General features: G+C 30.6%; 2 protein-coding genes across 3 annotated transcripts in view; one reads left to right on the forward strand and one right to left on the reverse strand.

The window, feature by feature from the left end:
- Nucleotides 1–8617, reverse strand: part of Gprk2 (G protein-coupled receptor kinase 2) — a 342733-nt gene extending 334116 nt beyond the window's left edge. For both annotated transcript variants that reach the window (XM_065515447.1, XM_065515446.1), the window contains exon 1: nucleotides 7013–8617. The gene's annotated coding sequence lies outside the window, so the exon portion shown is untranslated. The remainder of the gene's footprint in view (nucleotides 1–7012) is intronic.
- Nucleotides 8618–11025: 2408 nt separating this feature from the next.
- On the forward strand, nucleotides 11026–14248 carry PNPase (polyribonucleotide nucleotidyltransferase 1). Its single transcript, XM_065515451.1, has 5 exons — nucleotides 11026–11239; nucleotides 11308–11727; nucleotides 11839–12382; nucleotides 12444–12571; nucleotides 12939–14248. The coding sequence occupies exons 1-5, from the start codon at nucleotides 11115–11117 to the stop codon at nucleotides 14089–14091; spliced, it is 2370 nt and encodes a 789-aa protein (XP_065371523.1). The 5' UTR covers nucleotides 11026–11114; the 3' UTR covers nucleotides 14092–14248.
- Nucleotides 14249–14297: the final 49 nt, after the last annotated feature.

Below are 14297 nucleotides of genomic sequence, written 5' to 3' on the forward strand. Positions count from 1 at the left end.
CACAAGAAAAATATTAACGGGGTCAAATCTCTCGATCTCGATAGCCAGTTCACATCACCTCCACGCGAGATGGACATACCTTCAAATCTCTCGTGCAGAATGTCCAATGTGACATGAGCTGTGTGGTACGTAGCGCAGTTAAGTTGGCCCACGTGTCAATGGTGTCCATATCTTCCAATGCAATTCAAAATAAGTTGGTAATCATCGACCTATAGCGCTTACCAAGGTTGTTCTCAAAGATATATGGCCAGCCCACATAAAAGCCACACAAAACTGTGATTTTTCGGGATGCTTTAAACGCTCTTGTATCATATGTGAATTGGTATCGTCCCAAATTCGACAATTTTGTTTGTTGACGTAACCATTCATATACAAATGGACCTCATCGCTGAAGATGATTTTTCGAAAGTCCATATTGGAAAAATCCTGTGACAATCGCTACCATCATCATGTGATAACGAGCGGTCTGTAGAAGGAATGGATTTTGTAAACCAAACAGATGATATATAAAACTCTTTAAATAATAATTGACCATTATTAATAATTAACATCCCAAAATTTAAAGAAATTCTTGAAAACTCTTCCTACACACACTTTTTTGAATGGAAAAATTTTCCGCAAACAAAAACATACATTTAATGTATGTTACAGCACCAACCCTTAATCTTTTAAATATATTTCTCTAAACGTACCCTAGAACACATGTTTATAATTAAAATAGAAAAAAGGCAGAACTAAGGATTTGCATAGTAAGTGGTGGGATTAAAGAAAACCGAAAGGAAAAAGAACTTCATTCACAGCCATTAAGCAACCAAAAAAAAAACATCGGAAAAAAATACTTGAAATGAAATAAAGCATAATAAGAGAAACGCATACATAACACAATCTTCTAAAGTACTTAGAGACCAGAGATCGAAATTTAACTCATGCACAAACAATGATAATTATAAATAATCCTGCTTATCGATTTCACTCTCTATACAAAAGCACTTCAATGACAATTTAACAATATTGTACAATATGTGTAGTATGTATATGACAACAATACCAACAACATTTAAAACGACAAGAACAAAATGCTATGAAAATCATATAAATTGTAATTGAAAACATTTTCACGCGCCGTTATATTGAGCAGCAAGTAATGCTGTTGACGATGATGATGCACTTCGATTTCTTTTACATCCTTTTATCAGAAATCAATGGCAGGCAAGCAGGCCACTTAACATTCTCAACAAACTAGTGATAATCACATCTTGGTAACGGGTATATTATTATATACATACACTCTCTTCCTTTAATGCATTTCTTTTTAAACCCAATAGAAGACTTTGACATTCCATTAGACTTGCGGTATTTTCTTTGTACGATGATGCATCATCATCGTTTAAGCAATATTTTTATGAAATGGCCAAGTGTTGGTAAACTGTTATAAAAATACTTATTTTATGTGATGATTGATTATTTAAATAGACATTTTTAAATTATCGTTTAGAGTTTGTTTACTAAAGTGGTGATTTAGAAATGATTAAGAAGAAAGTACTGTTTACATCTTAAAAACAAGTAAGAATGTATATTCGGACAAGCCCGACCATATTATAACCTACACCGAGTATGTGAGCAGATATAGTTTATTTTTGGAACTGGGAGCTATGACCAACTATTGACCGATTGTCATCATATTATGTGGCATGACTTTTTTATTCTCGTTATAGTAATTTTGGGAATTGGGCCTTATATGCAAGCTATGATTATGTTAAATGACTTTTGTGTATATGCAACTAATTTGTGTTAAATTTTATTTGGATAAGAATAAATTTAACACATCTATGCTCATTAAAGTCATTTTCGGAAGGGGGTCTTATATGGGAGCTACGAATAATTATGGACCGATTAAGATGGAATCAGTTCACATGATTTGCGTATATAATGATCTTATTTCTGTTGCATTTTATTAGGATACCAACATTTTTAACAGATTTATGCTCGTTCAAGTGATTTTCGGAAGTGGCCCATAAACAGTTATGGATTCGCAAAATATTTTTAAATGTTATTTCCGATTGTATAAAACTTATTTGTGGAGACATTTATTTGAATACATACCTATATATTTCGGTGGCCATTGGCATGGCAGCCAGATAAAATAATGGACCGATTTTAACCAATGTCAATAGACTTCGTCCTCGTACCGAGAAAATGCACTTTACATGGACAGCTCACATCTTTACATGGACAGCCAGCCATCGTTAAATCAACTCAGAAAGTGATTATGACTAATACTTTTTGACGTTACTAATAACAGCACAAAATCAGAGAAATTATTTATTTATAGAATTTTGAATTGTGAGGTCTAGATAGTCTTATCGTTATCTTTACAAACTATAGTTACCAATTGTATTTTAGAAGTTTCTAATTGTATTTCAGAAATTTTCTATTATATTATAGAAATTTCCAATTATATTTCAGAAGTTTCCATTTCTATTTCAGAAATTTCTAATTGTATTTCCGAACTTGTACGGAGACAACAAAATTAAGTAAACTATTATTTTTACCATAGAAATTGATGGTGCAGAGTTCCCATAGCATTTATCGAGCATAAAATTTATTTAAGTGATTTTTTTAAGTGTTTTTTTCCGCAAAAATAATGATATACATATGAGCAGATGAAATTATCTTTATTCCAATTTATCCTCGTATCAGCATTCAATTTTTGACAGGAGTCAACTGACAAATGCCTGTTTAAAGGAGCAATGTTGAACTTTCAGTTAAGCATTATTTGACGAAATTCAAAATTTCATAATTTTTAAAATGCTATTACAAAAATGCTATACTGATTCTGAATATAAGCGATACAAATCCGAAATCTATGAATACATGGCTTTCAACACCATTTTTGGTTAATTTTTCGGATCTCAAAAATTCCTTATATGACGAAATTCAAAATTTCATAATTTTGAAAATGCTCTTACAAAAATGCTATCCTGATTTTGAATATAAGCGATAAGTTCTGAAATCTATGAATACACCATTTCGACCCCATTAGGTAGATAAGGAGCACCTTTCCATTTTTGGCCAATTTTTCGGATCTCAAAAATTCCTTATATAACACAATTCATAATAACATAATTTTGAAATTGCTATTACAAAAATACTATACTTATACTGAATATATGCTATACAGTTCTGAAATCTATGAATACATGGCTTTCGACCCCAATTGGTAGATAATTGGGCAAATTTTTCGGATCTCAAAAATTTCTTATTTGACAATATTAACGATTTCATAATTTTGAAAATGCTATTACTACAAAAGCAGATAATACGCTACAAGCATCAATGACTGTTCATAAATAAATATATGTTAGTTTATACATTAACATAAATAATGTTTAAAAACAGAGCTAACTTTCGTAGCTAAGTTCACTCATTTACAGATATCGAGCCCTTAGCGCCAAATTATCGTAAGCGACAAAACACAAATTTTACAGGAGAAGGTTTTTTTTATTATTTTGAAATTTAGACATAGAATTAAAAATGTTATGATGCGATATAATATAATTTCGTTCAAGCTATTTGTCTATTTTTCAAATATATTTATAACTTTTGACAATTAAAAATTCATGGAATACTTTATAGAAAAATATGACATAAAAATTTTTCGAATTGAAATAAAACTTTTATTTATAAAAAGTTTTTAATGAAATTTCACAGTTATGTAGATTTTTCTATTTAAAATGGAAAAATAAAAACGAATTTTGAAATTTATTATCAGCAATTCCGCAATTCCCAAAAAAGTGTCGAAAAAAATGGTAATTTTTAGTTTTTTGGCATAATATCCATACCAGGGTCGGGGATATCGGGTTACAAAATAATTAGAAACATATTGAGCCACATAAAATTATTATATTTTGATATCGGATACGCGATTTGAGAATTTTTGCCCTAAAGTTTTATTTTACATAAAAAATAGGTATTTTTTTGAAAGGACCTGGTCCTTTTTTTCTTTAAAATATTTTATGAGAACTTAGCTTTCAGAAAGTGGAAATTCCTTATACATTCTCTTAGAAATTTTTTTCTATAACTCAAAAAGAAAAAAGGTTCTTTTTTCCCAAATAATTAGCGAAAAATCAACTTTTTAAAATTTTTTAAATTCAAATGCATATAACTTTGGAATTAGTCATGATTTTTAAACAATTTTTTCTTTATTTGATATATACATCTGTTGTTAATCCTATGAAAGAAAAATGTAGAAAATCGGGAAATATTTGGAACCGCGGTCATCAAAAAACTGGAGTAGGGTGGGTAAAAATGTTGAAAATTTAATTTTCAAATGCGAATATCTCCTAAGCTATAATAGATAATTGATAGATTTTTGTAGTGCTCGATTAGAAGATTCCGTATGTATAATTGCCCTTGGCCGCGCACCTGGCGGGCCCATGATGTCCACGTTCAAAAATTAAACTCGACAACACTTCTTCTTTGCGCATGTGAAATTTCATTCAAACCAATCTAACCGTTTAGAAGTTACAGATTTATTTCCCTCTTTTTTTCTATACCACTGTGTGTTATTTACGATAAAATTTGTTTATTGTAAAATATAATCATTGACTTACGATAAAATCTTACCCCCTATATTTTTGATATTCTGAGAACGCTAAAACATCAGTCGGTCCATAAAATTTTAATTTCTGCAATAAAACAAAAATTTTAAAAATGTCGCTTCAAAATGACATAAGTTATTAAAAACAAGTAAGAGAGCAATATTCGATTGTGCCGCATCTTATCTTCATCTTATCTTATCTTCACCAAATTATACATCAAAATACAAATTTTAAATATTTTTAGGTAAACAAAATTTTTTTTTTCCAATGTTTTTTTTGTAAAAAAAAATTTTTCGAATTGTTATTTTAAATTTTAAAATTTGTAAAAATTTGAAAATGGAGTTTTGAACTGCCTTTAAAAAAATTAATTTTTGTTGGTAATACCTGCGAATAGGAAAACGGTATCCTACGAAGAATATATGTTAATTTTATTCCTCCATTTCTTGTTCTAGTGGCCTGAGATATTTTAATGGCTTGGGAATTTTTAATTACTTTAATCTTTTTTAACCAATTTTTCGTTTTTATAGTGGTTGACAAAACAATGGAAACTTTTCCGAATATTCCATATATAGCCCAAAATTTAAAATATTTTCTTAAATTAAAAAAAATTTTTTTTAGTATTTTACTTGTATAGTTTTATTTATATAAATTAACCGAAAAACAAAAAAAAAAAACATAATTATATTCTGAAAAAATGGAACAAAATTAAAAATATTCACTATTTCGCTACTGATGGAAACTTTTAAACTTCTGCAAGAAAGAATTGTAAAAAGAAAATAATATTTAAAAGAACGATGTAAAAAGCATCCTGTTTACAGTTATTTTATTTTTAAATTCTGGTAATTTTTCACAATTTCTTTTTCTAAGTTTTTCGCATAATTGTTTTTTTCAAAGTTAACGAAAATGGCTAAAGTTAAGATTTGTAAAGACTTAAAAAATAAAATAATTAACGATTTTAAAGCTGGTTTAAAACAAAAAAGTATCTGCGACAAATATTCAACAAATAAATCAGCTGTTTCAAAAATTATAAAGAAATTTCGTGAGACGGTTGTGTAAAAACTCAACATTTAGGTGGAAGACCTCGTAAGACTACTCCTAGACAAGATAATTTAATAGCGAGAGAGTTCAAGAAATTCCCAAAATTAACTCCTCGAGTGGTTGTTAATAGCCTAAAATTAGAAATAAGTACCCGAACTGTTAGTCGCAGGGCAAATGAGGCTGGTCTTGGTTGCTATCGTCCTGTGAAAAAACCACTCATTTCTAAAAAGAACCGTTCTGCTCGTCTACAATTTGCCAGGGGTCATTTAAACTGGTCGATACAGAAATGGAATACTGTCCTCTTATCCGACGAATCCAAATACAATTTAAGAGGCAGTGATGGGAGAACATTTGTCAGACGACCAAATAAGACTGTAAAGTTTGGCGGTGGCAATATTATGGTATGGGGATTAGGGTGGGTCAATTTTTTTGACTACTAAGCGTATAGCAAATTCCTAATCTACGGAAAATTCTAAGAACTTTTCCAGAAGAAACCATGGTTCTAAAATCAAAATCGAGCTTCCGGTTTTTTACGAGAAGATTTGGAGCTCAAGACCTCTTTTGCTAGGAGACCTCGGGTATGTTCAATTTTAAAAATAATAATATTTCTTCGTTTGTGTTCCGATTTCAAAAAATTACATATATATAGAATCTTCTCGTCGAGTACTACATATAACATCTAGTAAATTATTTCAGACTTTAGGCCACTAATGAAATATTTGGAAAAGTTTCCATTGTTTTGTCAACCACTGTATTTTCATAATGCCCATATTCAGTCATTATGGACATATCTCGTTTGTACGGAAAGTAAAATTTTGTACATTTACAAGTGAATAAATACTATATTTTTTTGGAATTTATATTTATGAATAGGAGCTTGATTGTTATATGCATGAATGTTTCATTATTGCGTTTTAGTTTTGTTGTTGCGACCCCAATGTCCTCTATATTGGACGACTTAAAAAACCAATTTTTTCAATAAATTTTTAAAAAACTACAATTGCACTGTTTTTTATTTCTCATTTCCTTCCAAAATAATATAAAAGTACTTTTAAAATGATTCAAGCTCAAGCAATCGGCATATCTGGGTTAAATTGCAAAAACAATTAGTTAATGGCAAAATGTTTACAAAATCTAAAAAATTGCATTTTTCCCCCTTGTAAAAGAACTTCAAAACTTTAGAGTCATTGCGGCACCAGTAAACGTTATCCTATCATCCTAATATTTCACACAACGTGTTTCTACAATACATAGAACAATTCTAGAGGGGTAACGTTCAAAATTCGCAATTTTATTTTTTTGGAATACTCTAATGTAGGTACTGTTCATAATTTCACAATTTACAGGTTTTTCCCTTCAAAAGTAAAACTTACCTCTTCAAAAACAAAATTTGTATTTATTTTAGTCACACTTTGTAGAATTCTTGGCAAATATTTATTTTTCACTGTTGTTTCGTATTAAAACTTGTTTTAAATAGCAACCACTACAAAATTTGCAGTCGACAGACAGACAGTCAATCAGTGAGCTGCAGCCAATAATACTTGTATTTTTAAGAAGCCGGTAACTGTTTAACAAGAAACCTTTTTCGTATGCTTTGTTTTGTAATTTTATTACATATATTTCCCACGCGATTGTACCTATTTATTAGGTTTTTGTTTTCTGCACTTAAAAATCACACTGTATACACGTTTATTTAAAAAAATTTATCCAATAGACAGACCAAAAAGTTTTTCTCATAAGATTTATTTTTTGACAAAACATGAACTAAAACAACGACATAAAACAATTGCACTGTTTTTGTGTAAGTGAGTAGGTATGTTGTTTTGTTTTCTTAATCTTTTTTATTATTGCTGTAGTTGTTGTTTTATTACTTAATGAATGACAAAACACGAATGAGAAAAAAACACACAGAAACACTAATCAGTGGGCAGTTAAAAAACACCCAACAAACAAACTTTTACAACTTTTTTCTTGTTTTATTTTGTTTATTTTTCTTCTTTTATTTTTGATATTTCTCTTCTTTTAACAAACACACATGTAATTGCAAAAAGAAAAAAGGTAATAACCAACCACTAAAAAACGCCAACCTATAAATGTTGGACAAATATGTTGTTGCTATTGTTGTCGGTTTAAAGAATTGGCAACAACAATAAGAAACAGTAGAATGCTGTTGTTCTTGTTACTTTTTGGTGTTATTGACACTTTGCATACAATTTTTAACGCACACACCAGCGACGTTTTAAAAAAAGGGTGTGTATTTTGCCAAACAAATGTTTGCCCTTTAATCACTTTATAAAAATATCTATATTAGAAACTTTTTAAATTTTCTTATTAAAAAAACAATTTTTTATTTTAGTTAAATGTTATTGTATCTTTGAATAAACGTTGATGTTTAGCGGCGTTTTAATTTTTCATATACGTTTTGTTTTTGTAATTTAATTTTTTACCACTTTGTTTTACAATTTATTTTATATTTTTTTGCACATTTTTTTTAATTTCTTTTATTTATTTTTCTTGTTGTCTTCTGCTTTTTATTCTTCGTATTAATTATTATTTATACATGTATGCCTGCCAGGCTGGCTGGCTTTTCACTGGTTGGTGGCTGCTGGCTGGTTGTTGTCACCACACTTGTATTAATGTCGCTGAAGAAAAACACACAATTTCAACATTAAATACACTCACTCAGTTGTTCAACCAACACACAACATTTATTTTTTGTTTCTTTTGCTCTTTACAGGTGATTGGCACTTTTTTCCTAAATGTAAAACATTTTTAATGGAAATTTTCCCTGGAGCGACACGATTTATTTCTTTGTTAGATAATTTCTTATATATCCACGATATTTGTAAGTAATTGAAAACCGTATTTTATAGCTTTGGAACCCAGCGCAAATTATTAATTTTCCTTAATTTTTATTTAATCAGCGACATGGACCGCACACTATCGAGCTAAGAAAAACCGATTTTTACTTGTCGACAATTCGACATTGACTATTCTTGTTGTACAACACCGAATAACCAAATGCAAAGGAAACCAGAAAATACACTGAAAGAAAAATTGACGCAAATATGTTGAGTCGCAAAATACAACACTGTTGAGGTGAGTTTGTTATAATTGAAGATTTTCCATTTTAAAGGTTAGTGAAGGAAAGTTATATCCTTACCAATTTTAAGGATATAACTTCTTCTCATAATTATAATATTTATTTAATGTATTAATGAAATGACTTTTCTAACAGAATAAAAATAAATTTTAAAAGAAAATGTATTGGTTTTCGATAAGGATATTGTAAAGAGGCTCATGAAAAATATTTTAATAGAACCCTTTCACACTATGCAATTAAGTTAGGCAAGTCTGTTTTTCATTTTCAAAAACATGAATGAAAAAATAACCCAGCTTTCCGTGTACAAGCAAGTCTGTACTCAAACTTGAAAAAAATTGTCATCCTTAACTCGATCTTACCTCTAGCATCTACAAGCACAAAAAGTACGCGGAAGACTTGCGCGACTAATTGCCTAATGTTAAAGTGGTCATTAGGGATATAACTATTGACAATTTTTGCAAATATGCAAATTGGCATAGCATAGTCGTATAGAGTATTAAAAAATAAAAAAAAAACACGGTATTATTTTTTCGCGGTTGTTAAAAAAGTTCACACACCAAACGCAATAAAGTTTTTCATTAAATTTTTTCAATTATTTTGAAATACTATATATTTTATTTTAATAATAACTGCGGGCATACTTCAAAAGATAATTTTTAAATAAGGGAAGTATCTCACACACTTGCAAAAAAAAAAAAAATTATTTATATAATTTTTCAGAGAAAAAAAAATTTGGTTTATTTTAGAAATTGGTGTTGGTGCGTGATGTTTTTGATTCCAAATGACCTAAAAAAATGATTTTCATTACTTATACAACATTGGCCATCACGTGGTGGTATGCCAAAAATATCGCCAAAATTAGTTATATGCCTAGTGGTCATAGGTAAGAATTAATGAAATTGGTATGTATCAGCATTACTTTAAATTTTAAATTGTTTTGAAATCATTGGAATTAAAGGCCTATTCACACTCCGTTTTTAAATTAATCAAAGGTTTGAATAACAATTTTTTTATGATTATGAGTGTGTTTTATTTATTGATACGAGTTCCATTTAATGGCGGGTTTTTATAAAATTATGATATACAAGTTTTCAGTTACAGTTAATGACAATACAATGGAAACTTTTTGAAAAATATATTCCGTAATTTCAAAACATGACACTTTTTATGCTCGGTAAGCTCAACTAAACAGCTTGTCAGAGCTGTTTTCTATGACAAACATCAATCGCCATACATAATTAAAAAATCGTCAGCTACACAAATTATAAAAAAAAATTGTGACAGGTACTGCAATTGGAAATTAGTTATCTTATTTGTTGCATTCGCTCCATGAAAAAAGTCTTGGTTCTAAAAAAAACTTCTCCTACACAATATAACAAAGAACATTTAAATTGGCCGAAACGGAAATGGAATGCTGATCAATTTAAGAGGTAGTGATAGGAGAACATGTGCAAGACGGCCTAAAGGAAAGAAACTGAACCCCTAATACTCAAATGTTTCATATTATAAATTTTACTATGATTGGAGTTGGATACAGATCCATTTACAATCAATTGAGGTACGAGTTTTTAAGTGGCCTGTCCAATCATTTAATTATAAAATGTTCTTTTTTTTTTTGTTAATATAGGTAAACAAAAAAAAAAAAAATACAAATTTCATAAGCTTCCATTTTCAACTATATTTGAAATATTAAAAATGTGTTTTATTTAATTTATATAAAAACGAGCTTTTTATAAAAGTTTTTAGGATTTAATGTTGCTTTCGTATGAGTAATATTTGTAACAATAAAGTAATATTTGTATCAACAATTTAAAATTAAAAAAATTATAGATGGTCTAAATCTTTTTTTGAATTTGCTTATTTATGGCCAAATATATTATTAGCGCTACTTTGTTCGTTTCCTCTAACTATAGTTGATAAATATTATTTAGTTTTATACAAGGTGAATAATTTTATTCACGGCATTTCTTTAATGGGGAAACTAAAACTATTTTTGGGACAATCGCATTTTTATTTCTTCTATTTTACATAAATTGTTGCTTTAAAATTTAAATTGTAATCAATAACTACCATTATTATTTAATTGTCCGTATTATATTGAGATTTTATTGTAATTAAATGTTGAAACACATTTTTCCCCCTGAAACTGGCATCACTACACATTATGTTTCCCACAAGCAAACTAGATGTCGCTTTTTGTTTGGGTTTTCTTCTCTTCTTTGCTTCATTATACACATGTGCACTGATCAGCTGTTCCAATTAGATTTTTTTGACAACTGGTCCGGCTCTTTTTAATTTTCTTCTTAAAAATTATTTTATAACAATTTATAACTTAAAATTAATTAGTGATTATACAAAAATTCATTAGGAAAATGAAATATTCTTTAAATTATTTGAAACTATTAAACTTTCGTTGCCGGAATAGCACGAATATAAACAAATTTATTCGTTCCTATAGCTCGGATATACCACAATTAGAAGTAAAATTTTCAAATGGGTAAAATTGTTTATGAACTTTATTTTTGTGTAAATGGAGAAAATAAATTAAATTTTTCTTGTTTTTAGGAGAAATTTAAAGATGACAACGGGCAAATATGCCCGTTTTACCAATGCCACTGCCGTTTGTGAAATGGGTGATACAGCCGTTATGGTCACAGCCGTTTCGAAAGCCAAACCCACACCGGGTACTAATTTTATGCCTTTGGTGGTAGATTATAGACTAAAAAATGCTGCTTCTGGTAGAATACCTACAAATTTTATGCGTCGTGAAATGGGTCCTTCGGAAAAGGAAATTTTATCAGCGCGTTTAATAGATCGTTCAGTGCGTGTCTTGTTTCCTTATGAATATAGAACAGAAACACAATTGGTATGCAATATGTTAGCCATGGATGCTGTTTATTCTCCAGATGTGTTGGCCATAAATGCAGCATCTCTGGCTTTGAGTATGAGTGATATTCCATGGAATGGTCCAGTTGGGGCAGTGAGGTGATTACGTGTTACATAATTCTAGTTTTGTGACATTTTTGCAGAAATTTTATAAAAAATTAATTTTGTTTAAATTTCGTTAAATTATTTTTAAAATTCTTTCTTTTCTAGATTAGGCCTTTGTGATGGTGAAATTATTGTGAATCCCACCAGACGTGAATTGCAATCCTCACAACTGGATCTTGTTGTGACAGCCACTAAACAAAATCTAGTGGTCATGTTAGAGGGCAAAGGCAATGTGGTATTGCAACAAGATCTCTTCAAAGCCATAAAGCAAGGCACCAAAGAGGCTCAAAGCATAATTAATGAAATTGATAATGTACGCCGAACCTATGGCAAGGAAAAACAAAGTTTACAAAATCTACCCGTAACAAATGAGGAAATAACGGATGCTGTACGCACCATGAGTGAAATGCGTTTGCGTGAAATATTCCAAGATGAAAGACACGATAAGTTATCACGTGATCAGGCTGTAAATGAAGTGCGAATAAATGTTATTGACAAAGTCTGGTCTAGTTATCCGGATACTGAACCCTCAGTGATTGTAGAAGAATTTAATCGTTTGTGTAGATTGCTGTTCAGGGAGTTGATATTTGAAACTGATCTACGTTGTGATGGTAGAGATTATGATAGTCTGCGGAATATTACTTGTAATGTAAGAGGTTTTTATTGAGAAAAATTGTGGAATTAGTTATTTTTTTTGTGCTTTGTTTTAGGTGGATTTATATAAACCATTGCATGGATCGGCTTTGTTCCAAAGAGGTCAAACACAAGTTTTCTGTACAGTGGCTTTAGATTCTCAGGAATCCGCTATGAAATTGGATACCTTATCGGCTTTGGAAAGGTATGTAAATTTGTATACTATTCATCAAAAAGAATCACCCACATTATCACAATGTATAGTTATGTTTTAACCTAAAGTTATACGGACAGTATAACTTTATTATAATTTTAACAGACATAACTATAAGTAAACATAAACCAGCCATCGTGATAATGGTAGTTTGAGCACCATAACTTTGAATTTGATTTTGAATTTTCGCACATAATATGGCATTCTATGAATGCCAAATTTCAGCCCATTCGGGAACTAGTTCAAAATTCTGTTACAAATTTTAATCTAAACTAACATAGAAATAAAGCAACAAATAAACTAACAGAACAAGTTAAATAAAAGCCCATAAAAATGTATTTAATTTCCTCTCTTGTAGCGGTGTTAAGGCTAAAAACTTTATGCTTCACTATGAATTCCCACCCTATGCCACCGGTGAGGTAGGACGTGTCGGAGGTGTTGGTCGCCGTGAACTTGGTCATGGAGCTTTGGCCGAGAAAGCTTTATTACCCACACTGCCCAATGATTTCCCCTTTACCGTAAGACTAACGGCCGAGGTATTAGAATCAAATGGTTCTAGTTCTATGGCCACTGTATGTGGTGGCTCTTTGGCACTCATGGATGCCGGCGTACCAGTAACAGCAAGAGCTGCCGGTGTTGCCATTGGTTTGGTAACAAAATATGAAAACAATGATACAAAACACCTACAGGACTACCGCATATTGACTGATATTTTGGGTATTGAAGATTATATGGGCGATATGGATATGAAAGTGGCGGGTACCCGCAAAGGTTTCACAGCAATACAAGCAGATTTAAAAATACCCGGTATACCTTTGAAAGTTGTCATGGAGTCTTTACAAAAAGCCACTGATGCCAAATCACGTATATTGGACATAATGTCAGAAGCCATAGCAGAGCCGAGAAAAGTCAAAAAAGATTGTTGGCCTGTGACGGAACGTTTGCAAATTGAACCTCAACAGAGAGCACAGCTGATAGGACCAAGTGGCATTAATTTGAGGAAAATTTATCTAGAAACAGGTTGCACTGCCACTACAGAAGATGAAACCACATTTACACTATTTGCTCCCTCGCAAGCTGCCATGGATGAGGCCAAAGAAATGTTTGATGCTTTGCTGGTGACCAAAGAGAGAATACCCAATTTAGAATTTGGTGGCATATATTCCGCCACTATAACCGAGGTTAGAGATACGGGGGTAATGGTGATATTATACCAAGGCATGCATCCCGCACTATTGCATAATTCTCAATTGGATCAACGAAAAGTGGCTCATCCCTCGGCTTTAGGTTTAGAAGTGGGCCAAGAGATACAAGTTAAGTACTTTGGCAGAGATCCTGTATCTGGCTTCATGCGTTTGTCGCGTAAAGTTTTACAACCTACCTCGCGTATTGTACGTCACCTTAATAAGGGCTCCACAGAAACCGCCTCTAAATTGGCCGATCATAGTGAAAGTCAAGAGGAACCACAACAACTGTCAAACGAAGAAAGTACAAAGACTCCATCTTCATAGTAAAAGTAACAAATTTCATATCTAATATTAAACCATAATGAAAAAATAAAATAAATTAGTTTATAAAACGAACCTAAAGCAAATGTAATTGTTAAATTATTTTAAGTATTGTTGTCTTTTTAAAATAATTTTTAGCTAGTTTCCTCGATGTTAAAAAAATTATAATCATAATAATGATTTAATTTTTACATTATAATTTTATTTTA

Source organism: Calliphora vicina, chromosome 1 (genome assembly GCF_958450345.1).
Source record: "Calliphora vicina chromosome 1, idCalVici1.1, whole genome shotgun sequence".
Classification (NCBI taxonomy): domain Eukaryota; kingdom Metazoa; phylum Arthropoda; class Insecta; order Diptera; family Calliphoridae; genus Calliphora; species Calliphora vicina.